This window comes from Podarcis raffonei, chromosome 7 (assembly GCF_027172205.1).
Source record: "Podarcis raffonei isolate rPodRaf1 chromosome 7, rPodRaf1.pri, whole genome shotgun sequence".
NCBI classification, from domain to species: Eukaryota; Metazoa; Chordata; class Lepidosauria; order Squamata; family Lacertidae; genus Podarcis; species Podarcis raffonei.
This window is the reverse complement of record NC_070608.1, coordinates 65,194,824-65,222,572: the sequence shown is the minus strand read 5'-3', so window position 1 is coordinate 65,222,572 and position 27,749 is coordinate 65,194,824. Positions and strand designations below refer to the sequence as shown.

The 27,749-nt window shown below is 43.2% G+C and overlaps 1 protein-coding gene across 4 annotated transcripts in view; it reads right to left on the bottom strand.

The window, feature by feature from the left end:
* LOC128417809 (enoyl-CoA delta isomerase 2-like) overlaps positions 1-25,642 on the bottom strand; it is a 34,933-nt gene extending 9,291 nt beyond the window's left edge. The window contains exons 1-6 of one of the 4 annotated variants that reach the window (XM_053397000.1): positions 25,497-25,642; positions 8,118-8,283; positions 6,035-6,133; positions 4,912-5,094; positions 3,280-3,349; positions 1,176-1,278 (exon numbers count right to left, since the gene is read on the bottom strand). In XM_053397000.1, the coding sequence (XP_053252975.1) occupies positions 1,176-1,278; positions 3,280-3,349; positions 4,912-5,094; positions 6,035-6,133; positions 8,118-8,225 (563 nt within the window). In that variant the 5' untranslated portion in view covers positions 8,226-8,283; positions 25,497-25,642. The other 3 variants (XM_053396997.1, XM_053396998.1, XM_053396999.1) reach the window with 3 other exon arrangements.
* Between the last annotated feature and the right edge of the window lie 2,107 nt (positions 25,643-27,749).

Genomic DNA, 27,749 nt, shown 5'->3' with positions numbered 1-27,749 from the left:
TCGGTCAGTGCAAAGCTGGCACCTGTGAACTCAAAACTGACGTCACCAGAGCAATTAAATACTTTAATGGGAGGTTTGCATTCTCCTATACTGCAGCTTTAATGAATGCCAGAGGTTCACATTGCTTTCTGGTTGCTTCTAGATATTGGGGTCAATCTCTGATAACAGGGCAAACAGGAAGTACCTCATATAAGAGACACTTTTTGAAATAAGGGGTTCTGCTTGGTTTTAGCTGGCAGTCCAAGTCAAAATCTTCCAGAGTCAGGCTGATCTTTTAAGATCTGTACAGGATGGGTGTGTTTCTCTCAAATGACAGCAAACAGAGCTTTCATATACTAGCCCTAAAAACTAATTAAGGAAGCATCCTTCCATCCATTCACAGCAACGAAATGGGCCCTCACCAACTAGTTATAACAAAAGCCTTCAACACAATTTGCTCAGTCTCCCCTACAGAAAGAAGGCATAATTTAGGATCCAGCACTATCCCCTGTCACCTGTGATGGTGCTAATCTCTGTGACCAGCTTCCCCCAAAATGCAAGATTTGGGAGGCTCTATAGAAACAAAATTCAAGAACACCATCCATGATATTAGCTGAATTCTATAGGATCCTTTGTTTAATTTTGTTGTTCCACTTGAAATTGCTAACTAGTCTTAAAATGTATGTATTTTATTAAATTTATATATTACACATGCATTAATTTTCAAATTGGATATGGAAATAATCATAGGTAAGTAATACAGGGTCAGTGTGTTTATAAATGTTTTTACACAGATGTATCAAGTCCTTCTCAACTGCATTGTTATTCATAATCTGTAAGACAAAAACCTTCCACTTGTTAACTTACAAAGGGAATAGATACAAACTCTCCCATAACTTGCGTTTTCTTGGGCTGCACAATTTCTATTCCACACAAAATACACACATCAGTTGAGCTCCTGTGAAAAAAGCCACTGCCTCTAATGCCGAGAATTTATCAAAAGGTGCAATCCTTTGCACGCTTACTTAGGGGCGACCCCACTGAACTCAAGAGGGATTTGCTTCTAAGTAAACAAGATCAGGCTACACATTTCAGTTTTCTCTTTTTTCAAAATGTGTTAAAATGTGGTGTCCCTCTCCCACCACACATTCTGCATGTCTGGTATGCATTTCAACATAATGCAAAACAAGTCGTACTTGAGCATTTCTGCAGAATTCTTTGCCATCTCCTCTAATCCATTTGCTGGGAGGTTAGTAAAGTTGTTCAGGTCATTTCCACTACAGTAGTAATCTCCATTACCTGTAAACAAGCACACACATCAGGACTTCTGAGCGTGTGAAATAAACACAAATGGAAAATAGCGAGACAATGTTTACGAATGGACGTTCTCAATTTAAATATTTAGCTTGTTATGGGCACAATAAAACATTTAGGATTTTTTTATGCCTCTCTGATTTCAAATGGAAGATAGTGAGCGCATGTTTAACTACTCCAGGAAAGTCAATAGAACATTAAAATTCCATGTTCGGCTGAATTGAGCTCTCTCTCAGTTACTTCAAACTGGCTCAAAAGCTTAACAAGTATTTAACCAATTAAGAACCTTCCAGTTGCAGTGTTTCTACTTGATTATAAAGGTAAAGGAAAAGGGACCCCTGACCATTAGGTCCAGTCGTGACCGACTCTGGGGTTGTGGCGCTCATCTCGCTTTATTGGCCAAGGGAGCCGGCGTACAGCTTCCAGGTCATGTGGCCAGCATGACTAAGCCACTTCTGGCGAACCAGAGCAGCGCACGGAATTGCCGTTTACCTTCCTGCCGGAGCGGTACCTATTTATCTACTTGCACTTTGACGTGCTTTTGAACTGCTAGGTTGGCAGGAGCAGGGACCGAGCAACAGGAGCTCACCCCATCGCGGGGATTCGAACCGCGACCTTCTGATCGGCAAGTCCTAGGCTCTGTGGTTTAACCCACAGCGCCACCCGCGTCCTTACTCTACTTAATTATATGGTCTCTGAAAATAATGGGGCTGCCATCTATTGGAGGCTTCTGCTGGTAAATGGAGCGGAGCACATTTTCACCAATTCCCCTCCTCTGCCTTCAGAAACATTGCTCTGGGGAGCAGGGGAGGGGACAGTGGGACCTGTAAGGGGAAGGGGAAATTGGTGGTAATTGCCTCACTCCCCTTCTGCTGGATCAGACCTGGGTGTTTTTAGGATTCCCTCCTTGACAACGCTATCATCTGTAGAGCAAATGTGGTTTTATACAGGTACAGAAGAAAGAAAAATCAAATGTGTGGGCTACTAGAGAGGAGAAGCCAGCTGTTTTGCTTCCCCTTGGCGGTTTTGCTGCAGAGACTCGCTGAGCCCCAAACTCGCTCCAGACTAACCACAATCTGCAACCAAGTTTAGCCCTATCGTTTCAAAGAATCATAGACTCGAAGAGTTGGAAGGGACCCTGAGGATCATCTAGTCCAAACCCCTGCAATACAGGGCTATGTAGCTGTCCCAAACGGGGATTGAACCTGCAACCTTGCTGTTATCAGCGCCACGCTCTAACCAACTGAGCTATCCAGGCTGCAGCTCAGGGTTTGTCTGGAGGAGCTAATCTTGAGCCTGGGTTCCAAGGACACATGAAGCGAAACCACGGCTTAGCCCAACAGCCACCGAGGAGGAGAAAATTCACCAGGATTTCCTCTCTGGGAGCACACACACTTCAATCAAGCCGTATGAAAACCATATCCCCCATCACAGACATTAATACATCGAAAAGGTCATGAGAATATTGTTGAATGGTCACTTTAAAATGTGAAGGTTCATTATTGTTTCACAAGTTGTGTATGTCTTTAAGGGCCAGGGCAAGTAACGAGACCCAGTCTTACAGCTGCTTTGTCTCATTCCTTCTGGGACACTTTGTCACCTTCAGATTTGCACCAGTTTCATGGTGTTCTCTGTAGGCACAGCGCACAAGGAAAAGGACCAGGCAGAGGGCCTTCTCGGTAGTGGCGCCTGCCCTGTGGAACGCCCTTCCATCAGATGTCAAGGAAATAAACAGGTATCTGACTTTTAGAAGGAATCTGAAGGCAGCCCTGTTTAGGGAAGTTTTTTTATGTTTGATGTTTTATCGTGTTTTTAATATTCTGTTGGGAGCTGCCCAGAGTGGCTGGGGAAACCCAGTCAGATGGGCGGGTTATAAATAAATTGTTTATTATTATTATTATTATTATTATTATTATTATTATTATTTGCATACTGGGATTTTGAAAGAAAAACAAACTTGATAGAGAATACAGTGAAGGGTAGTACCTGTGATAACCGTAATTACAGAGTCATCCTTTGCTGCTTCCTCAAGTGCTTCAACAATTTCATCGTACATCTGCACAGAATGAGAAAGGAAGAACAAGTACCATTTGATGTTACGGGAAGTTTGAGAAATTTGGGGGTAGCTATCTGGATCTAAGACCAGCCTTTCTCAAGATGATTTAGGCTCCAGCTCCCATCAGCTCCAGCAAGCATGCCCAATGGTCAGGGATGGAAATTGCAGTTAAAAACATTTGGGTGGAGCACCGGGTTTGGGAAGGCTGCCTAAGATTCTACTACATCAGCATAGTCTCGGCTGAATCCAGAGCCTGGACAATACAGGAACTCCTTTTTTTCTCTCCTCTTGCAAAAAGAATTGCCCTGGGCATGCAGAGTATTTATAACTAATAAGAATGGGAAGCCCCTAAGCAGGCCACTGGATTGTGCTCTTTTTTGTTTTAATCCTGCAAATATATACATGCTTAACATTTTGCTTATATGAAAGGAAGGACCAAGAGATGTGAGTGTGTGGATGAGTAGAAGCCATCCAAATGTTTTAAATGCATTTCCCTACCACCATCAGCCAGTGATTTGTATAGAGGTGAGCAAACACACAGTTTATTTTACCCTAAAGGTAAAGGTAAAGGGACCCCTGACCATTAGGTCCAGTTGTGGCCGACTCTGGGGTTGCGGCGCTCATCTCGCTTTATTGGCTGAGGGAGCCGGCGTACAGTTTCTGGGTCATGTGGCCAGCATGACTAAGCCGCTTCTGGCGAACCAGAGCAGTGCACGGAAATGCCGTTTACCTTCCCACCGGAGCGGTACCTATTAATCTACTTGCACTCTGACGTGCTTTCGAACTGCTAGGTTGGTAGGAGCAAGGACCGAGCAACGGGAGCTCACTCCGTCGCGGGGATTCGAACCGCCGAGCTTCTGATCGGCAAATCCTAGGCTCTGTGGTTTAACCCACAGCGCCACCCGCGTTCCATTTATTTTACCCTAGTATACCCTAATTTTTGTACACATTACTTGGTGGGCGAACTACATTGCAAAATTCAGAGGATGGCTGTGTTTCCGTTCTTGTATCATTTTAGAAATTAGGGAGGTTTGCCTCTAATGTGCCAAAAATGAATTTCTCCCCCATCCCTACCTCCCATATTCCAGCTACTGCCCTTGCCATGGACATTAATTTTGAGGCTTACTGAAGACCCTTTATTTTAGAGAAGCCTTCTCAAGAGGATTGCACATTATTAACGTATACAAACTGCAAAAGTCAATTTGTACGTTGTTTCATTGTATTCTGAGGTTTCAAATTCTTATATACTGATTTAACATGTCCTAAGTATAAAGTAATAATTATTTTTTATATATAATTATAAAGTAATATATATATATATATATATATATATATATATATGAAAGATTACAGAGAGCACCCAGAAAGAAATCAGTGAGAGAGCAAAACGTGGAGGGAAGAAAACATGAAATTGATAGTGCAGCAGGTAGTACAAGGGAAGGTAATCTGTCCTCTACTTTTCAGTTCTTAAAAGTTCTGCTGCATCTTTCTCTTTTTTAAAATTTCCATCTCACTTTCTTTGTTAGCCAATGATTTGTGACCTGTGCGATGAACCAGCTTACCTTTTTACTGATAGCATTTTTCACCTTGGGGCGGTTTAACACAATCTTTGTGATGTTGTCTTTAGTAGAAACCTCTAGTGTTTCATAGGCAGCCTTGCTGCCAGGAGGAGTCGCTTCAACCTGAGAAGATTCTGCAGCCACCAAACTGGATACAAGTTCAATGTATTTCTGTCTTGCGCTGTCCTAGAACAAGAAGCCCACTCCAAATATAATAAAACCGGTGACGGATTACATATAGCTAGGGTCCAGATACAAAATCGTGAATACACTGCAAATAGCACCAAGGTAAAGGATTCTAGCTTCAAAGTATTTTTTTAATGAGATACTTAGTTTCATTTCACTTTTAATTTTTGTACCGCCTTTCTTTATTGCTAAACACAAGGCAGTCTACAAGCAACAAAATATACAATGAGGAACACGCACCTTATAATAATGCAGAAAGACATAATAATACATAACTTTAAAATATAACAACTTATATCAAGTTAAACATTCAAAAATCTATTAGAACATAATAGCACACAATAAAATTAACTCTCAAAACACCAGCAAATAATAATTACCGGATTTTTCGCTCTATAGGACGCACCCGACCATAGGACGTACCTTATTTTAGAGGGGGAGAACAAGAGAGAAAAAATCTCCCCCTCTCTGTCCAGTGCCCCTTCAGCGAAGCGGCAGGAGGCGCTGCGCAGAGAGGGGGAGAATTTTTTTTCTTGTTCTCCCCCTCTAAAACAAGGTGCCGTTCAAGGTGCCTTCAGCTGCCTTCAGGCGGCTACCTTGGAAGCCTGGAGAGGCTTCACCAGCATCCTCTCCACAGGGAAGGTGCAGGCAAGAAGCAGCACCCCACAGGATTGAACCTTCCTGCTTTCAGATGAGAGGGAGGTAGGAAGGAGACACAGGATCTCATTCTTCTCCCACGAAAATCCCTAATGAAACCCACCCAAAACTGATTCTGCCCTGGATGTTCCCTGGAGTGGGGCAGATGGGTGGACAGTGCACGAACCTATTTGATAGATATTATGTGAACTGCCCTGGGAAGAACTTTTATTTTTGAAAGATGGTTTACAAATGAAACAAAGGCCAAATAAAATAAATTTGCCCTTCGTAGCATACTACTCACCTGTGGCAAATTGCCAAGTGATTGCCATGCATCCCATTTGGCCTTTTTGACAAAGTCTAGCATTCCTGGTTTGGGAGCTTTGCAGGGGCCCTCAGTAGCCTATGTGATTAAGAAAGAAAGAAAAATCTAACCATTTGAGTAAGTTTACACTGATTAGCCAATGAAAAAGAATAGAATCACCCACATGGATTCAATGGGTTGGCTCACTCATAATGCTAAATCTAGCCAGACTGAGCATAAGCAAAATGTTGGACTGATGTGCTCCCTTACTCCCATGCAGCCAGGCCAAGGATTCCAGCAGTTTCATTTTATTTTTTTAATAAATCTCAACTTACTGTTGCATACCAACCAGGGGATCCTGGTTCAAAACAATTTTTGATATGTTTCACAGGCCAGCTTCATAACCCGTGGTTTGAAGTTGGCTTGTTATGAAACTTACCAGAAATTGTTGCTCCCTGGTTTGAATCTAATGTTAAACAAGGGATTATTTTTAAGTGAAACTGAGCTCTCCTGATGTCCTTCTCTTGGCCACGCAGGAGAAGCAGAAGAGGACACGTGAACTCGATGCTTCATTTGGGCTTGGACAGGCCCACACAGTACCACACCATAGTGTAGTGCTACACGCAAATGTGGTCGTTATACATTCTGCTAATCAATACTTGAATAGCAAGTATGTTTCAAAATTATTATGAAAAGCAGTCTGCATTTTAAGATGTCCAGGGTGGATAAAAATCAATTATTATTTTTATTTTAAAAATCAGATTTTTTTTAAATTTAAATGGATTTTTTTTAACTTACATTGGATTTTTAAAATAAAATGCTTTTGGAGGGAAAATGTTTCTAAAGATAGTTTTCTATTTAAGTTACATTATAGTCCAAAGGCTATTCATCAGGAAATAAGGATTTGTTTTAAGTTTCTCATGTATGCTAAAACTCAGTCTAAGTTTTTTTTAAAAAAAAGTGTTTAACCACATTAGGTAACAAACATGCATACATGTGCTATAATGTTATTATTTTAGTTAAACAAATTGTTTAAATTGTTACTAATGATTATTTTTTCTTCCAATAAAGTACAGCAGAAAAGCTGTCCAAATATAAACAGCTAAATGATTAAACTTCACAATAATTTCATAATTATCTGTCTATGTATTTCTAATAGTATAACCAAATCAGTAATTACTGATATAACTGCAAAAACTACTCAGAAAATTTATTATTCCAAAATAATAATGAAACCTTCATCTGGTTTTAAATATTAAGATTATACTAGCAAGAAGTCTTTCTGTAAAAAAATATATGATTTAAATCAAGTCTTACTGACTATTGATTTAAATTGTGATTTAAATCAATTTGATTTAAATCAAATACACCCTATACTAAACATTCTGATGACATCAACAAAAGGCATGCAACAAATTCTGGAGTCTTAATTCCACTTGATACACCCACTACTGCAATAAGATTTCTCTGCTCTTCCATGCAGTTTGGAGCACAGCCTCATCAAAGCCTCTTAAAAGTCATCTGAAATATATGCAGGTCTCGCAGTCCTTTGGAAGGCCAAAATGGATATAGTTGTGACTTCCATAGGGAGTTCATAGGGAAAGTACAAGAAAGGGCTCTCTCCCTGGCTGTTGAATTACTCTGCCTCATAACATGAGGTAAGCAGAGAAGGACCAGATCTAAAGATGTCAACAGGGGTTCATGGTAAGAATTCCAGAGACTCCTCCCCCGTAACTAAATATATACAACTAACACATTAATATACTATCATTTCCAACATCTGTGGGACTTTTCCTGTGCGAGGAAGCAGCACCAAATGAATAAGTTCTCTTGTTACATATGCTTGTAGAGTCCAGAGGTGGAAACGAGGTTTAAGAAAAACTCAAGAGAGCAACTAGGAAAAGCTTGCTTCAGCTTGATAAACTAGTAGTTTTTAAAAGAAAAGCACACTTTGTGCAATGGACTGTGCATTTTTAAGCAACCCCTCGGTTGAAACTGCAGACTGGCTTATCCAAACTGTTCCAACAATCATTTCTCCAGTGCATCTATATTCATTTTACAGACTGAAAACGGACAAAGCTACCTGTTTAAACAATGCATAAATATTCAGTTTGACTTGGTTGCCAGGATCCGTCTTCAAAAGTTTCAGCTGCTCTCTGGCCTTTTCAAAGTCTTCCTGGCTAAACTTCATGGTAGATTTAGTAGTGTGTAATTGTAGCGCAGGGAAATGAAGGCCATACACTGGACTGCTGGGGGTGGAGGGAGAGAGAAAGGAAATAAAATCAATTCAGTTCTTGCATTCAAATCTTCAGTGCATCGTAAAATCAACACTTAAGTTACTTACTCGTCAAGTGTTCAAAAGCCTTCAAATACAAGACCAGTTAATAAGTACAAAAAAAGCTGCATGGAAAATCATGGGGAAACCTGTGGTCCAATTAACCTTTGGACAAGATTACCTGTATGTAAGCCAATCTTCTGTGTAAACATTAACTCATGGATTTTGTTGGGACGCTAGCAAAAAGGAGCAAAACGTACAGTGGTACCTCAGGTTACATACGCTTCAGGTTACAGACTCCGCTAACCCAGAAATAGTGCTTCAGGTTAAGAACTTTGCTTCAGGTTGAGAACAGAAATCGTGCTCCAGCGGCGTGGCAGCAGCGGGAGGCCCCATTAGCTAAAGTGGTGCTTCAGGTTAAGAACAGTTTCAGGTTAAGTACGGACCTCCGGAACGAATTAAGTACTTAACCGGAGGTACCACTGTATATGAAAGGGATGTCGTTCAAGTAGGAATTCCATACAGACCCCTCCAAAAAATAAGCAGTCCAGCTGGAGTTTCTGTTTTGCTTTCAGGCCAGTGAATGAAAACGAGAGAGAAGACAAGGGTTCTTCTTCCTCCTACACTATCCCACTCACGTTTCACACACGTTTCTTGGCCTCCAAGAATTCCCACTATCCATGACCACTGGTCCATGCTGGTTGGGGTTGATGGGAGTTGGAATTTGACATCATCTAGAGCTCTAGGGGTTCCCAATCCTTGACTCATGTGCCTAGGTTGCTTCTGCGGTGAGCCCTGTCTCGTCACCAAATTGCAATGGTGTATTTGCTCGTAATTTGGATTAAAACACTGACTGAATCAGGTGAGGGAAGCAGGGAAGACACCATTGCTTTAAGTATTTCCATTCAACATTCGGCCTTCTAAATGCTACGGCAAGAATGCCAAGAATCTCTGTCCCATCAAAATTTTCCCAAAATGAATGCATGGAGAATGTCAGAACTATAGAGGTGCATCGATTAGTAGCAAGTGAAACCTTAAAAAAAAAACCAACCCCACGTTCTAAAAATTGTATTCTTGGCAAGATTAAAAGCATTCCCCTTTTCAACTATATCACAGACACGTGTTCTTTATTATCCCGGCTCTCAGGCCACTTCATTATAATTCTGGGCAGTTAGCCTTATTTACCTCATTAGGCACTCTAGTAATGGCTTTAAAATAATTCGGTTTATCTCCATATAACACAACAAGCTTCTATTTGGCAGTTAATCCCTAATTAATAAATAAAGACATCCTTGGTTTTCAGAAGGCACTTCTACCAGGGACCTAACAGCAGGAGGGTGACCTCTCCCTGAAGAGAACATTTAACACAAAAAACCCGCTATCCCCATTCCCCAAGGGGGATATAGTCTTATCAAGAGACTATTGACCTTCCACGATGCCAGGCAGAATCAAAGCAATTTTCTAAAAGGCTACTAAGGGCCTTAATCCAATACAAAGAGCTTTCAAAAAAAACTGCACAGCAGGAGTGATTGCTTAGCTGGGGAAACTGCTGGGAAATTGCAAGAGAGTGTAATTATGTGCATGATAGCGAGTCCCTGCTTACAGAATTTATCATCGACATAGCCTAAGATCCTATACAGCTAGGGTGTCATTTTAAAAAAAAAGCACTACAAAGGCAAACCTATGCATGTTCACTCAATTTTCAACGAGGCTTACTCCCTGGTAAATGTGCTTTAAGATTGCAGCCTATGCTCTGCAGCAAAGCTGGCTGTTCTCTTAAGCAAGTTGAGCATAGTCTAGCGCAGGAATGTCCAAAGTCCGTTTCAGGGGCCTAATCCGGCCCGCCGGTCAGTTTAATCTGGCCCCTGTGGCAGTTTATTTCCTGGGGTAAAATCCTTTTAAAAACTTCAAGAACTTCAACCCTAAAAAAAGCTCAACCACCTCAATCCTAAAACAACTTTGGGGTAAAATCATAAAAAATGTCAAAAACTTCAATCCTAAAAAAAGGTCATCAACTTTGGTTCGGCCCTCATGGCCCTTCACTTCATCAAATCTGGCCCTCTTTGAAAAAAGTTTGGACACCACTGGTCTAGCGAGTAACAAACTTTCCAAGCTTTCCACACTGAATCATACAACAGTTTTTGCGAGAGGTGGCTTGAATGGGGTGCAATGGCGGGACATCTCATGGAAGTCTACTCAATATGGAACCAGAGCAGAACTCCAGTGTATAGTTAGAAGAGTAAAAACTTAAAACACGCTGCAGGATTCCCAGAAAATAGACCAGAGGCATATATTTCATCCAGCAGAGCTTTACTGAAGGCAAATGAGCATAATGGTCACAAATCCAACACATTCAGGATTGGCACTGTCCATAAGAAATCCAGTTGCAGCAGACTTAACTTAAACTTACAATAGCTTATAATAAAACCTTATTTTGAAATGGTATCCCTTTCCCACCTACACAGCTATGATATGCCCACCAATGTAGACGGAACATCATGGGATGTAAACGTAAACAAATCACTATTACCCGCTGCCCATGAAGTGTGGAAAAATCAATCACAATTCTGCACAGAGCTTACAGCGGAAAAATTATTGGGTAATGCTAGCTGGAAGTGATCCAATCAGGAAAGTTATACTACAAAATCTAGAGGACTATCGTGGTATGATGGTCCAGCCTTCTTTATGATCGCCGAAGAATTGATGCTTTTGAATTATGGTGCTGGAGAAGACTCTTGAGAGTCCCATGGACTGCAAGAAGATCAAACGCATCCGTTCTTAATGAAATCAGCCCTGAGTGCTCACTGGAAGGACAGATCGTGAAGCTGAGGCTCCAGTACTTTGGCCACCTCATGAGAAGAGAAGACTCCCTGGAGAAGACACTGATGCTGGGAAAGATGGAGGGCACAAGGAGAAGGGGGCGACAGAGGATGAGATGGTTGGATAGTGTTCTCGAAGCCACAAACATGAGTCTGACCAAACTGCGGGAGGTAGTGGAAGACAGAGGTGCCTGGCGTGCTCTGGTCCATGGGGTCACGAAGAGTCGGACACGACTAAACGACTAAACAACAACAACATCGTGGTATGATGGTATGTGCACTGAACAAAACAGGATGCAAAAAAGTATCAGCTAGGCAGCTGGTCCGAGCGGGGGAGATACAAGGCATGTACATATCTTTCTTCCCAAAAAGTGCATTCTTCCATTGTCTCCCGAGGCAGACGGATGACAACCAACAACCCTTCTTCATCTTGCAGGAAATCCTTATGAGACAAAAGTGGGTGTTGCATTGCAATGGACTTGTTGCCTTACAAAGACAGGAAATACCCATCTCTGTACCTCATTTCATTGTGCATGATCAATATTTCAAGCAACAGTTACAGTTTCCCACTTCTTTTGAAGCTGGTGTTCATGAATGCAAACCTATGTAGGAGTGTGAATGAAAAATAAACAAGTGAAAGGTTTGTGTGACCATTCCCTTGGCTTATTTGGCTGAAAAGCATAATTTCAGCAGATCATCTTTTTCAGGAAAGGAAACACTTCTTGTTCTTCTTTTTCCAGGATAAATTCACAGCTAGATCTCATGGTTCATAATCCTATTACGGATAATCCTATCAAATGAATAGCATGCCCGCCAGACAATCTTGTCAATATATTCTGAAGCAGAAAAGCAGATTCTCTTTTATCCTTTTAATGATCTTTCCTCAGGCCTGAGTTCCACAGTGTCAAGCTTTTGTTAGGGAAGGCTTTTATATTAAAAAGATAATACTTTAATAATCAATTAGTTGGTATACTGTCATCTTGTTTTGGCTATTTCTCTCTCTCTCTCTGCAATTAGGAAGCATAGAAATAACGAGTTCTGGCACGCACCTTCTCTTCAGCAGCAGTCCTGCCCTCGGAGAGGAAAAAAGGCAAAGTACAAGATTTCTTATATTTGCTTCCAGAACCTTGGACGCCATCTCCCCTCTCCCCGCATCCTCTTCTAATTACCTTTCTTGTCCACTACATCTGTCTAAACTATTTTAATTTAAGAGGATGCAATGACTACAAAGAGTCTAAGGAATAATTAGTATTTAGTGAGAGTAAGAATGAGAAAGCATAAACCTTTAATCACCCCTAGCTGAAGCCAACTGGTAAATTAAAACAAGGAAAGGCATTTCAGATTCAGGTTCTTTTTTTAACTTCCGAAATCGTTGAAGTTACTTATTTATTACATTTGTACCCCAACTTTGTGAGAGCTGGACCATAAAGAAGGCTGATCGCCGAAGAATTGATGCTTTTGAATTATGGTGCTGGAGGAGACTCTTGAGAGTCCCATGGACTGCAAGAAGATCAAACCTATCCATCCTTAAGGAAATCAGCCCTGAGTGCTCACTGGAAGGACAGATCCTGAAGCTGAGGCTCCAGTACTTTGGCCACCTCATGAGGTGAAGACTCCCTGCAGGCTTCACCACGCATGCTTGAAAATTACAAATTAATTTGCCAACTTCTTATTTTTTAAAAACACCGTCTCTTTGCAGGGCACAGGAGCCACTACCAGGACAGGAAGAGTTTGTAAAGAACTTGGCAATCTGGGGGTTGAGCCAGGACAGAACTTGGAAGTTTCCTGGTTTTTCAGATCCCAAGTACAGTGGTACCTCAGGTTACATACGCTTCAAGTTACATAAGCTTCAGGCTACCGACTCCGCTAACCCAGAAATAGTGCTTCAGGATGAGAACAGAAATCGTGCTCCAGCGGCACGGTGGCAACAGGAGGCCCCATTAGCTAAAGTGGTGCTTCAGGTTAAGAACAGTTTCAGGTTAAGTACGGACCTCCGGAACGAATTAAGTACTTAACCTGAGGTACCACTGTATTGGTTACCTGACAAGACGTGATTTTATTGTTCTGACGTAGTGAGATAGCGGCTGACTGACAACCCTCATTGCAAAGTGTGCTAGGAACTGGACAAAGAACCCTCCAGCCACAGACACCGTTAACTAAAATGGAGTTAAACAGCTCTTGAAAGTAGCCTTTGTGTGCATTCTGTGACATTCCCCAGAATCACCTACAGAGACAGAAAGTTCTGAGGCAGAAATGTTCCCGTTCAAAGGGCTCCCTAAGGACAGCAAGCTTGAAAATCATTAGCATAGAAACTACATGGCGTAAGAGTAAATGGTGGTTGTGAACCCTGCATTTTCAAGTGAGGTACATAAGTTTCACTCTTACGGCCCCAAATATTGACAAAACAGATGCTTAGTGCTCTTGAAAGAGTAATTTTGGATTCCCATTGAAAACAAACGGCTCAATTCCCCCAACAAATCTAATCCTTAAGAAACTCTTTCAGCTCTAACAAATGAAGCAGTAAAGACCCCATTTACCTGCTAGTTCTAGTATAACACTACATGGTCCATTAGTTTCCCCCCTAGCAATTGTATTCTCGGATCACCCACTGCTACCGTCTTCAAGATGAGCTCTCGTAAAACTCCAGTCTTCAAGTCACAAGACCCGAAGCAGGCTAACTCAGTTCAATAGAACCATTTGTGAGTTATTTACTTGAAGACTATACAGCTCCCTGTTTATAGAATAGATCCAAAGTCCCTGAAAGGCACTCAAAACCATTGATTCGCAGTAGGGGTTTGTTTTTTAATAAAAGTTTTTTTTTTTTTTACAATCAAGAGCATGATCGTTCTCAAATCCATTCTAAAAGCAGGTTTCTTCTGCACTCTCCATTAACCCAGGGTGGGTGTGGGTGGAGATTTACACGTACTTTCTTCTGTCCCATTCCAAAAGCATGGGAAGGATTTTCAAATTGCAAGGTGGTTTGAGTTCCCCAATCTTACAAATAAGGCAATTTTTAAAAAAAAATCTTGTAGAACCCAAGGAACAGGATGTCCACACAGCAGCTCAGAAGGCATTCTTGTACATTTTCACATCTAAAAATCATCACAACCTATGCCGATTACATATTCTACATTTTCCTTCACATCCTTAGGTTTGTAACTTCCATACAGCTAGAAACTTAAAATTGTCATTTCAGGGACATGGCAGAAAATGGTAACATCCTTTACCTTGTTTCTCAAATACATCTAAATGCCCACTTAAGTTGTTAGATCTAACTAAGACTGCAATTTTACTCACCAGGTGGGGAAACCTGGGACCCTCCAGATGTTGTCGGACTTTAAAACCCATCAGCCCCAGGCAGCGTTGCCAATGGTTCTTTATTTTATTTTGGAACTATTATATGCCACTTTAAAAAACCACCATGATGGATGCTGTAGTCTAACAACATTTGGAAGGCCCATCCCTGCTATTCAGTTACCCGAGTGTAAGGATGGAGTTATCTGCCAATTAAGTCTCTCATTCTCGTTTTTCCAATCATAAATTAAGCCCATTAATTCTCAATTAAATAACAATTTTCATGAAAAATTGCCAGCATTTAATGCAGATTTCTCTGTGTACGTAGTCACAAATTGTTGACAGTGGCTTCAGGAGATAAAAAGGGAAGAGGACCCAAAAGGACAGACTCTGAGACACGCACAGACCAACCAACTGAGAGAGGAAGAGGCAAAACAGAAGCAGCACAGCTGTCCATCAGACCCTAGAAAGGGACGGGGAGAACAAGCAAGCAGAGACCTACAGACCTGCACTGAACTCAATTGGACCTCCTGCCTTTTAAATCATTAATCTTCAACCCTGATTGCAGTTTGGGCACTGGAGACTGAATTTAGCTTATTTACTGCAGAGCTCCTTCACCTTGGTACTAAAGAAGGAATTTCAGCAGGTTTAGCTTGCCGTGCAAGGCTAATGAAATCTGTACCTGATGCAATCACCTCTACAGTGGTACCTCGGGTTAAGAACTGAATTCGTTCTGGAGGTCCGTTCTTAACCTGAAACTGTTCTTAACCTGAAACACCACTTTAGCTTTGAGTTTGACCAAACTGCGGGAGGCAGTGGAAGACAGGAGTGCCTGGCGTGCTCTGGTCCATGGGGTCACGAAGAGTCGGACACGACTAAACAACAACAACAATTCTCTGTCGCACGAGCACCTCAAACAAACTGAGCGCATTGTCACTAGGGTGGCCAGGTGCCCCTGTCACGCAAGTTACACCTGCTGAAATTCCCTCTTCTACATAACTTTTGCATCTGGCTGCTCTCAAAATTCAACTATGAACCTGTATGTGGTCTTATGGGCAGATCCTAATCCTTGCAGCATCACCAATGATGTTCAAAAGACAGAACTTTTTAATTGTTGCACAAAAGTATGAAGTAACTATGAAATTACCCTATAGTGGAATTCTAAGGAGATGTGACTACTACAAACATTTAGGATCTGGGTAGTAGTCTACAGTCCTGAATATTCTCCCATGGAATAAATGACCACCCAAAATCCAGCATTAGAGAGCTCATGAATCATGCAGTACATCTTCTTTGCAAAAAAATCGTTCTTAAAGCATTCCTTCACTTTGCAAAAGATGTTGCATGCCACTTTATCTGTATTCACACTGAGCTCTTAGTGCTACATTTAGCACTGGAAACGTTGTTCCTCCTAGATGGATTGCATGTGCCACATTCTAAATGAGCACTAAACTCATTAGTTCAACCTTCAAGCAGTTCAGTGCAACACGGCTACTACAGCAGAACCTTCCAATTAGCTCAGTCAGGGAGGGCAGATATTCATGATTAGATCAATGGGTTTGTGTCTCTCATTGCCATTTTAGAAGGCTAGAAAACAGCTTTCGCAATTCTCTACAGTTAGGAAGGTAGGCAGGAGGGGATAGTTACTGGGAACAGGAAAGTATGCGGGAACACCACATACTAGTTAATTTTAACTCACATTTAAATTTGGAATGGCTTAAGGCCAAACTATCTGTTATATGCAATGGTAGCCTGATGGCTCTTCATTAACAGGAGAAGCTGCCTCAGGAGGAGGTGATTCGAACCAAAGAAGTAACAGGCAAAGGATTCTCTGAAAGTGGCCTTTCCAGTCAAAGGCGTACCTAGGGTTCCTTGCGCCCCCTTGGCAAGGACCTGTATCTGCGCCTCCCCCAGGGGAAAAAATGCTATTCTCCAGTGGGCAGGGGCCAACGCTCCCCACTGTGTGTGCACAAAATCTATAGTTGCTTAAGGGCCAAGGGAAATGCACTCTGCACATGCCCAGAGACTCTACTACAGTTTTGCATCTCCCAGAGTGCAGACCAGGCACTGAAAACAGTTGAGCCCTGGCCCAAATTCACACTTGCTGCCCCAATTCTCACGTCCCTCATTGTCCGTCAGATTCCTCTTCTTCTCACTCTCTCACAACCACGTCCCCGCTCCCCGTCTTTGCGTGCCACTGAGCGTAACTGGAAGAGGGGCAAGATGGAGCCATCTGAAGCCACACGCTTCACCCCAAGTCTCCTGAACCAGGGGAGTTCAGACACCTCGCTTCTCCTCCAGGCCGTCCTTCCTCACCTGTCCTGCGGGCCAACCCAGCTGGTGGTTTGGGTGGCGTGGTCGATGTAGACTTTGCCATGTTAGGTTCCTCCCAGCCCTTGGGCAAGGGCAGCTCCTGCCTGGGCATCTTGCCCACCGCTGGTGGCTGCAGCTGGCAGACAGGTGGGCCAAGCCTGGCAGCAGCCCCATGCAAACAGCTCAGCAACCCCCAGCCAAGCCGGTGGCCTGGCAGGCTGGGGCCAGAACACAGGCCTGGCCAAGACGGCTTTCCTTTTATACCTTCTGGGCTCAAGAGGCATGTGACCCTCCCCTGTCACGAGTCTACTCCACCTGAGGAATGACACACCTCCTCCCCGAGCTAGCGGGCCCCACCTGGGCAGTGGGTCTTTGAGGACTTCCTTCAGAGAACTGACAGCTGTAAGTTCAGGATCCCTGAAAGCGGTTGAAAGATCTCACGCACAAGTGTTGGTGCTGACCTTTAAAGCCCTAAACGGCCTCGGTCCTGTATACCTGAAGGAGCATCTCCACCCCCATCGTTCAGCCCGGACACTGAGATCCAGCGCCGAGGGCCTTCTGGCGGTTCCATCATTGTGAGAAGTGAGGTTACAGGGAACCAAACAGAGGGCCTTCTCAGTAGTGGCACTCGCCCTGTGGAACGCCCTCCCTTTAATTGTGAAGGAAATAAGTAGCTATCTTATCTTTAAAAGACATCTGAAGGCAGCCCTGTTTAGGGAAGTTTTTAATATTTAATGCTGTACAGTGGTACCTCGGGTTACATTCGCTTCAGGTTACATACGCTTCAGGTTACAGACTCCGCTAACACAGAAATATTACCTCAGGTTAAGAAATTTGCTTCAGGAACAGAACAGAAATCATGCTCTGGCGGCGCAGCGGCAGCAGCAGGAGGCCCCATTAGCTAAAATGGTGCTTCAAGTTAAGAACAGTTTCAGGTTAAGAACGGACCTCCGGAACGAAGTAAGTACGTAACCAGAGGTACCACTGTACTGTTTTTAACATTTGATTGTTAGCCGCTCAGAGTGGCTGGGGAAACTCAGCCAGATGGGCGAAGTATAAATAAATAAATTATTATTATTATTATTATTATTATTATTATTATTATTATTATTATTATTATATCATGAGATAATTTTGCTCTCCTTGACATCTTGCAAGACTTTGATGAGATCTTGCAGGAAATCAGCACCTACTTCACGTCACATCAGTGCAGGACGGGGGCTCAACAGCTTTGGCTGCCCCCGCCTAACAAAACTCCTGGCTACACCCATGTCTGCCTCTGACCACTCATCGTCATCCCACCATCAGTCCCCTGGCTCTGAGCCGCCTTCTCCTGGGGGGTTCCCCAGCTGGTGCCTCCCACCATCCCTCTGCATCTAGCCACTCCATGACACTAGGCTACTACAGCCATGGCATCTGACCAAGTCTGGAAGGAGAGGGAGAGAGTGGATTCACATGCCCTGGCCAGTGCCTGCATCCTGCGGCTACAGCCATTTGGACTGGGGAAGAGCCTGGCCATCTACTTGCACACATGTGCACACACGCCCTCCACCACCACAGGAAAGCCTTGTAACTGGCCCAGAGGTGCCAAGCAGAGGTGCAATATTTGCTCACTTACCCTGGGCCTGCACTCTTGCTGGGGGCCAGCTTGACGAACCCCTAAGTATGCCCCTGTTCCCAGTTTAAAGACGAGGGAGGTGGTTATCAGGCTACTGCTCCACACACTTGTGTAGACTGAAGATTTCCCCCAACCTTCCTTTTACTGTTTGCACTGATACATGTTTGTGAACATGTGACATTAAACGTGCAGTAAATGTGTCAGCTTAAGCAGCTTTTACAGCGCTAGTGCACAAACAGGTTCTTGCTCAATGCCAGCCTCAAGTTCTTGGCAGGGAGAAATGGGTAATTCCAAGGCTGTGTGCTCCATGACCTCAAGTCTATAATTTTTCTTCTTTTCCCTCTTTGTTAAAGCTTAAAAATAAATTATATGCTAAAAACCTGTTTGTGCATTGTGATTTGGAACACTGAACCCTACAATTACTTATTTTTCTGAAACATCTGTAGGTCTCCTTGCCGTAATTAAGCCCTGAATTCGTAGCTTAAAATAACTTTGAAATTAGTTAAAAGACTACAATCACGGAAAATGCATGATGTTACTACAAGGAATCTGTGACTTGGTTTCTAGAAGAAATTGAGGAGCTAGAGGGTGATAGGTCAAAGGCTCGGGTTGCCTTAGAAATATGATGCAACCTGTCCAGTTACTAAGATCTACAGAAGAGGCTCTTTTGAGGATGCCACCACCTGCAGAGGGCTGTTCTCTCCTGTCACTCCAACTGTGAAATAGCACAGTGGTTCTGAAAGGGTGTGGCAAGGGAGAATGGCAATTGTGGCGGGAAGATTCAAGGACAATCAAATAAACATTTAAACCAGCTGTTTCTGGACTACAATTCCCATCATCCCTGACCACTGGTCCTGCTAGGGATGGGAGTTGTAGTCCAAAAACAGCTGGAGACCCAAGGTTGGGAAGCCCTGATTTAAACATTTCAGTGTAGTATAGAATAGTATGGGTTTTTTTATTTGTTTGTTTATTTTGCAGATTATGGTTGATATTTTTACAAAATGAGAGCAAGAGTCACGTCATCGACCCAACACGCCTCCCTTCCATCTGTAATGGCCATGAGAAGATTGGAAGATTTCACTTCCATTTAAGATCAACAACAGTTTAGCGTGTCATCTGAACACTAAACTGTGTTTAATCTTAACTATGATTAGTGAAAGCTGGTAGTGGATGGTGTGGAGGTGCTTACTAGGAGGGAAGAGGCAGTGGGAAAGGTGGCATGGTGAAAACACAAAGGCAATGGATTGGCTCCAGTGGTGCATTTTCAATGTGCTCACCTTACCGCAGGCTTCCTCAACCTCGGCCCTCCAGATGTTTTGAGACTACAATTCCCATCATCCCTGACTACTGGTCCTGCTAGGGATGGGAGTTGTAGTCCAAAAACAGGTAGGGAAACCCTGATTTAAACATTTCAGTGTAGTATAGAATAGTATAGTATAATTTGTTTATTTATATTTTGCAGAATATGGATAGACATCTTTACAAAATGAGAGCAATAGCATCAAGTGATACGGAGGACAATCCTAGTTGTGATCCAAAATCACCACTCGAACAGAGTGCTGGAGAATAGCATTGGCTATTCTTCTACAGTTCTCCATGGGATTTTCAACTTCAACTAATATGAAAGATCAGAAAAGAGAAATAATTCTCTGTGTTGATGAGGAGTTGAGAGTTCGTCTCAAATTAGACATAATATGAGATTACCCGGCAAAAGCAAGCTCACACCTCTCATTGAGTTTGTATACATATTTAAGGTAATTAATGCGAGAGGCTTGTTTGTAATTAAATTTTGGGAGGAATTCATGCTTTTATGTAGCTGCATTATTTTATACTTTCTGGATGTCTCATGATATTATAAAGGAATTGTGTTCTGTGTTATAAATCAAGCACTGCCGGGAGTTGCTTCTTTTTCCCACCAATGTATTTGTTATCAATTAAAAAACAACAGTGTGGCACGAGCAAATTTTTATTCTGAAAGTGCGGCCCAGAGAAAAAGGTTTGAGAACCACTGCATCTATCTCTGCTTTTAGAAAATGTGCCAAGTCACATATTTTCATTTGGCCGTTAAAATTTCCTAATGGTGTTGCTTGTTTAATGTTTTTTTTTATTATGCTTTACTGTTGATTTTAATGTGTTTATGCTGTTTTGTTTTTGATTTGTTGTACACTGCCTTGGTGGGTTACAAAAACACAGTGTAAACCCATTAACAACAAATGATAAAGAAATAGTAGCAGCCCAACACATACCGCTTAATAGTCCTGAAAATGTGTTATATTTAACGCGGACTGAACTGGTGCTAAATTTACATCTGCAGCATCCTTCCCTCTTACATGTTCATACTATCCCATATTACTTTACCACATTCAACAATCTGAACTGCTTACTTGAATCTGATTTTGATTTTTGATTATTATTTTTTGCTCAGTAAAGAAGTCAATCAGAAGTTGAAGTGGGTTTTGCAGGGGAATCATCATTTCCTGGCAAGATTCAGCTGCTCATGAATGATTCACCTCTCTTTCATCTCAGAGTAACTAATCACGTAAACAGCAGGGTTCTCTGTACTACTTGCTGGGTGAAGTTTACAGCTATGGAAAACAACACAGCAAGTCGTGAAAAACTCAAGCTAATCATGAAAGAAAGTGGGTGTAGCTGAAGCATCCTAAAATTCCTTATTTGCATTGATAGAATAACAATATATTACGATAAGAAATGCTGGAATTACAGCGCCAGAAAAGCGTTGGTCCACCCATGGAAATCAGTTAATACCCTAATGTAGGCTCATCTCCACTGGCTCACATTCCAACAAATGTTCAAGCTACACATGGATGTTCCACTACTAAGGTTAGGGAAGCACATACCATTTAATCCCAGGCTAATCTATTACAGACTCACACTTCTGCTCAGCTGCCATGCAGGTTACTTTTTGAAAAATTAACAGTGGAGCTGTGTTTTTTACCTGCAACACCCACCCCCAAATATCATACCCTGTTGCAGATAGTTTTCTTCAAAGTCAAGCTCCTATATGCAAGTCAATGATGACATGTGAATTTCCAAGATTTTGGAGAATGTCCTGCTCTATTCTTAGGAGTAATGGGTGCTCCTCTGAAACATTACTTGCTACCCCATTCACTTACCAGCTTGCTGGTTGTTGTTGTTAATTAATTAATTAATTAATTCTTATTTATTAATAGCCTTCCAAATATATACCTCAAGGTATATATAACATAATAAAACATCTAAAAAACAGTTACATGGAAACAGAATATGAAATTTAAAAACAATACAAAATGGACACCCATAGACTTATTCAACCAAATTATAATTAGTAGGGTGTGTGTTGTGTTTTTTTTGCAGTTGCTCTTGCAAAAACCTCTGTGCAATTATGTAAACCACTTGACAATTGCACATTAAAAACATGGTAAATATATTTTCACTCCATCAGGCTTTTGCCTGCAGCGGTTGCTTTTACTTGTGATCTCTGCAGTTATTGTTTTTAAAACGATTTCATGTTGCATAGTTGAACTGTTTTATTCTTTGTATTATAATATTTTTTGTGTGATGTTAAATTGATTTAAGGATCGGAAAAACATATTCATTCATAAATAATTGATTTAAGGATCGGAAAAACATATTCATTTAAATAGAAATAAAAATAACTATGTGTTGTGCTAAAGTCCTGCAGGTGTTTTTCACTGGCAATGATATCCCATCCACACACTTGACAGCATCAGGTATGGACATAACCATACTGTGATGCTGCCATTCAACTCTTTTTAAATAGGACTAAATAGGACCACTGTCATACAGGAAGCAACAGACATTCTCCAAAGGCTATTTTTAAAAACTGATGAACATAAAATGAAAATAGTAAGGACATATGGGATAAGGGAGTTGCACTTCACACCACTACTTACATTACAAATAATACTTAACAGGAAGCTATCAAACACACACAGTAAGCCCTGTAGCATTGAGGGGAAGATATCAAGCTGTACATAGCAGTTCCTCAAATTAAAACTTGCTAGGCGAAACGTTTTGCACAGGAGCCAAATCAGAGGCATTCACTTTTTGTTATCGCTGACAACACCTGTATAATTTTTAATCTGCAAAGTATCCCAGCAACCATCAGACTTCTGAAATTTGATCACTAGGTCGCCCTGACCTGGGCAGGATGCTCAGCAAGCACACAAATCCCATCTCAGCAACTCACAAGAAACCCTGCAAGTGGAGAGGCCCCTCATGTCGTATAGGGATTTGAAACAAACAGAAGCAGAACAACTCCCCAATTGCTTCTGCTTGCTCTATGGCTCCCAACTTAACACCTGGGAGTTACTTAATGGGGGTGAACCACACTCTGCACTTATTACGTAAGAACATAAGAATAACCTGCTGGATGAGGAAGAGCCGGAGTTATGGGTGTGTGTGTGTGTGTGGCAATTTTTGTTTGGCTTCAGATGAAGCCTCCAGAGGGGCGCCATTGAAGCTCTTAGCCTGTGCGTGTGTCCATAAATATGCATGGGGTGGGTGGGTGCCAAACTGGGTCTTTGACCAGGGTGAAATAAAGCCTAGTTTTGCCCCTGGATGAGGCCAACAGCCCATCTAGTCCAGCATTCTGTTCTCACAGCGGCCAACAGGATACCTGTGGGAAACCAGGGAGCACAGCATGAGCAAGAGCACACTGCTGCCTCCAACGCTCCAGGGCATCTGAGGAAATTACCGTATTTTTCGTCCCATAGGACGCTCCGTCCCATAGGACGCACCTAGTTTTTTTGGGGGGAAATAAAGGGGGGGAAATTCCTTTATTTCCCCCCCAAAACCAGGTCAGGGAACAGCAGGATGGCGGCGCTGCGCCTCCCCGCTGTCCCCCGAGCTTGTGGGGCTGGCCGATGTCTGCCCGGCACACTCTGCTTCAGGGCGCCCCGCACGCCGGGCGGCAGGCTGCTATCCGCAGTGTGGGGAGCCCTGCGGGAACTCCCGCGGGCTCCCCAGGCTTGCTGATAGCTTCCTGAAGCCTGGAGAGCGAGAGGGGTCAGTGCGCACTGACCCCTCTCGCTCTCCAAGCTTCAGCAAAAGCCTGTATTTGCCCCATAGGACGCACACAGATTTCTCCTTCATTTTTGGAGGGGAAAAAGTGCGTCCTATAGGGCGAAAAATACGGTATAATGGACCCAGCAACTTTTTTAAAAAGGAGGGTGCAAGGCAGTTGTGGGCCCCACTGAGGCCCTACCCATTGCCTCCCCCAGATGCTATGTGTCGCAGGGAGCCCCTCCCCCATCCGGGCTTAAAGCAGGTATTCCACTCTTATAAAACAACTGTCTCCCTGCTTATTTAATTTATATGCAGAATTCATCATGCGAAAGGCTGGGCTGGATGAATCCCAAGCTGGAATTAAGATTGCCGGAAGAAACATCAACAACCTCAGATATGAAGATGACACAACTTTGATGGCAGAAAGTGAGGAGGAATTAAAGAACCTCTAATGAGGGTGAATGAGGAGAGCGCAAAATATGGTCTGAAGCTCAAGATAAAAAAAAACTAAGGCCATGGCCACTGGGCTCATCACCTCCTGGCAAATAGAAGGGGAAGAAATGGAGGCGGGGAGAGATTTTACTTTCTTGGGCTCCATGATCACTGCAGATGGTGATAGAAGTCATGAAATTAAAAGACGCCTGCTTCTTGGGAGAAAAGTGATGACAAACCTAGACAGCATCTTAAAAAGCAGAGACATCACCTTGCCAACAAAGGTCCATATAGTTAAAGCGATGGTTTTCCCAGTAGTGGTGTATAGAAGTGAGAGCTGGACCGTAAAGAAGGCTGATCGCCGAAGAATTGATGCTTTTGAATTGTGGTGATGAAAGGAGACTCTTGAGAGTCCCATGGACTGCAAGAAGCTCAAACCTATCCATTCTTAAGGAAATCAGCCCTGAGTGCTCACTGGAAGGACAGATCCTGAAGCTGAGGCTCCAATACTTTGGCCACCTCATGAGAAGAGAAGACTCCCTGGAGAAGACCCTGATGTTGGGAAAGATTGAGGGCACAAGGAGAAGGGGACGACAGAGGACGAGATGGTTGGACAGTGTTCTCGAAACTACCAACATGAGTTTGACCAAACTGCGGGAGGCAGTGGAAGACAGGAGTGCCTGGCATGCTCTGGTCCATAGGGTCACGAAGAGTCAGACACAACTAAACAACAACCAGAGTATATATTTAAAGTACAGTAGATGAATAAATGAGCAAATTAAATTAATTTTGATATGCAGAAGATATTAAAAAGTTTAAGGAACCGCAGAATGAGGGGGAAGGAAGTCAAGTTTTTGAAATGTTAAAATGATTGTAAAATCAGTGCCAAGTATTAACCTGAAAAGCATTAATAATAATAATAATAAAGCAGGTCTTCCACACCACAGGATGTCCCTTATTTCTAGACACACTTGATTCCTGGCATCGCCATGCTTTGGCAGACTTTCTGTTGCATTTCCTTGCGTGCACGAGGTTCTAGGTTCAATCCCCGGCCTCTCCAGCGGACAGCTGCAATGGAGACCCTAGTCTGAATAATAATAATAATTATAATAATAAAGCAGGTCGTCCACACCACATGTTGTCCCTTATTTCTAGCTGCGAGGGAGACCCTAGTCTGAAGAATTATTATTATTATTATTATTATTATTATTATTATTATTATTATTATTATTATGACTTCTACCCCGTCCATTCAAGCCATTTTGGGCGGCTTCCAGCGCGCATATAAACATCAGAAAACGTCTGGAGAGCCTCTGCCAGCCAGTGCAGGCAACACGGAGCTAGATGAGGGCCTACTAGGGCAGCTCTCCCTCCGCCCAGCTTGGCCAGCAGGTTGGCGAGATGTCGCAAGGACTCGCAACAAGGGCACGCCTGTGAAAACGCGGCGAGGCGGCGTTTCACCGGGTTGGCCTGGCAGGGAAGGAAGAGTCGGAAACCCAACCAGACACACTCGCGCCCCTCCGCCCCACCGCCCGGGACGAGCCGCTCTCACCTAACCCCGCGGAGCGGGCGCTGAGGGCGAAGCAGCAGGCCCCGCGTCAGGCGCTGGAGGGCGGCAGCGCCGCTGAGCATCGTTCGGGAGGGAAAAGTGCCGGGGAGGAGAGGAAGCGAGAGAGCTCCTACCTTGCCCAATGAGAGAGCGCAGAGGGAACTGGTTCTCCCACCCCTCCACCCCACTTCAGGGAGGCTCGCTCGGCCCACGAAGCAGGCCGGGCCGGGCCGGGCCGAGGCGGGGAGGAGGAGCCGCCGCCGCGCAGAGGATCATCCAGGGAGGAGCCGCGCAGGGGGAAGGCGGGCGGAGGAGGCCTGGCCGCGCGGTGGCGCGACTTTCCCCGGAGAGGAGGAAGCGTCGAGGGTTGCGAGGGGAAATGCTGCCAGACCACGCTGGTTTATTAGAAACAAATAAGCAAACAAACAAAAACAAAGTAGTGGGGCAAGTTTCCCACAGGTTCTGTAGCCGGGCTGGTTTTATTTATTATTACATTATTATTATTACATAATATTTATATATCCCAAACAGTGCCGGATTTACGTATAAGCTAAATAAGCTATAGCTTAGGGCCCCACTCTTGGGGGCCCCCAAAAATTTTTAAGGGGAAAACACTGGATGCACATTTCCAAAATATAAGATAAGTCCAACAATTTATTTGATAAAATACATATTTTGTTATGTGCAAATGGCTTTAGATACCTACTGGGTCCATAAATTACCATATGGTATATATTGAACACCAAAAACAGCGACAATTTGTTGTTGACAAAGGACAGCTGGACATATAAAGGGCCTCATCAAACCTAAATCCGGCCCTCATCCCAAACAGTCATAGGAGGAGCCAACTCCATTCCTTCACCCTCCTCCCCAATAAAATATTTCAGGGGCGCTTCCCACCCCCTCACCCCCCCCAAAAAAGGCTGCTGGGCATCATCATTCAAATAGTGAGTGTGTGCCACATCATGTGGCCGATTATACAGGGCAGGACTTGCCTGCCCCCCAATAATAATAATGTGCTTTTTTCCTTGGGGGACGCAGGAGTACACGTACCCCTAAACATTTTGTGAATCTAAGTTTGGCCTCATCGAGGGGCAGTATTTCAATATGAGTAGGAAAATGAGAGTACCCCTAAACATTTTTTTTTAGAAAAAAAAGCACTGATAATAATAGGTAAAAGGTAAAGGACCCTTGGACGGTGAAGTCCAGTCAAAGGCGACTATGGGGTTGTGGCGCTCATCTCGCTTTTCAGGCCGAGGGAGCTGGCGTTTGTCCACAGACAGCTTTCCGGGTCATGTGGCCAGCATGACTAAACCGCTTCTGGCGAAACGGAACACTATATCGGAAACCAGAGAGCACGCAAATGCTGTTTAAATCATAATAATTCTACACTCCCATTCGGCTGGGTTTCCCCAGTCACTCCTGGAGGCTTACAGCACATTAAAAAAAATCGTAAAACATTAGACATTAAAAATTTCCCCATACAGGGTTGCCTTCAGATGTCTTCTAAAAGTCAGGTAGTTGTTTACAGTGGTACCTCGGGTTACATACGCTTCAGGTTACATACGCTTCAGGTTACAGACTCTGCTAACCCAGAAATAGTACCTCAGGTTAAGAACTTTGCTTCAGGATGAGAACAGAAATCGTGCGGCAGCAGCAGGAGGCCTCATTAGCTAAAGTGGTACCTCAGGTTAAGAACGGTTTCAGGTTAAGAACAGACCTCCAGAAACGAATTAAGTTCTTAACCCGAGGTACCACTGTATTTCGTTGACATCTGATAGGAGGGTGTTCTGCAGGGCAGGGAATTTGTTGTGAAAAGTTCCAAAATCCATATTGGAGAAAGGCTACAGTTCATTTGTAGAGCATCAGCTTTACCTGCAGATGGTCCCAGTTTCAGTCCTCAGCATCTGCTGGTAGGGCTGGGAAAGGACCTTGTCTGAAACCTTGGAGAGCTGCTGCCAGTCAGTGTACTGTAGACAATGCTGAGCACGATGGACCAATGGTCTGACTCAGTAACTAAGGCGGCGTCCTATGTTTGTGTCTACCTCCCCCCCCCACAAGAATGTCATTGTAGTTATCAAAACTACACCCCCATCAAAAAGCTGGAAAGTAGCACTGAAGGACATCTACGTCTGTGGAGTTTGCACTGTTTCGTTCTTCCACTGGACGCTCCAAGCTTAGACCACTGGGCTTTAACATGTCATTCTTTTGTGTTTCTGTACAAATAATTGAGAAACATTGACCATTTTTGGAACCTAAGTTATGCCGCCTGTCTTTTCTTGCTGACCTTTGAAGAGTTTTGTAAGCAAACCATTTTTAACTTAACAAATATGTGGTCTATTTCTATGCTAAGGGAAGAGTGGGGAACTTTAGAAGCAATGTAGAAA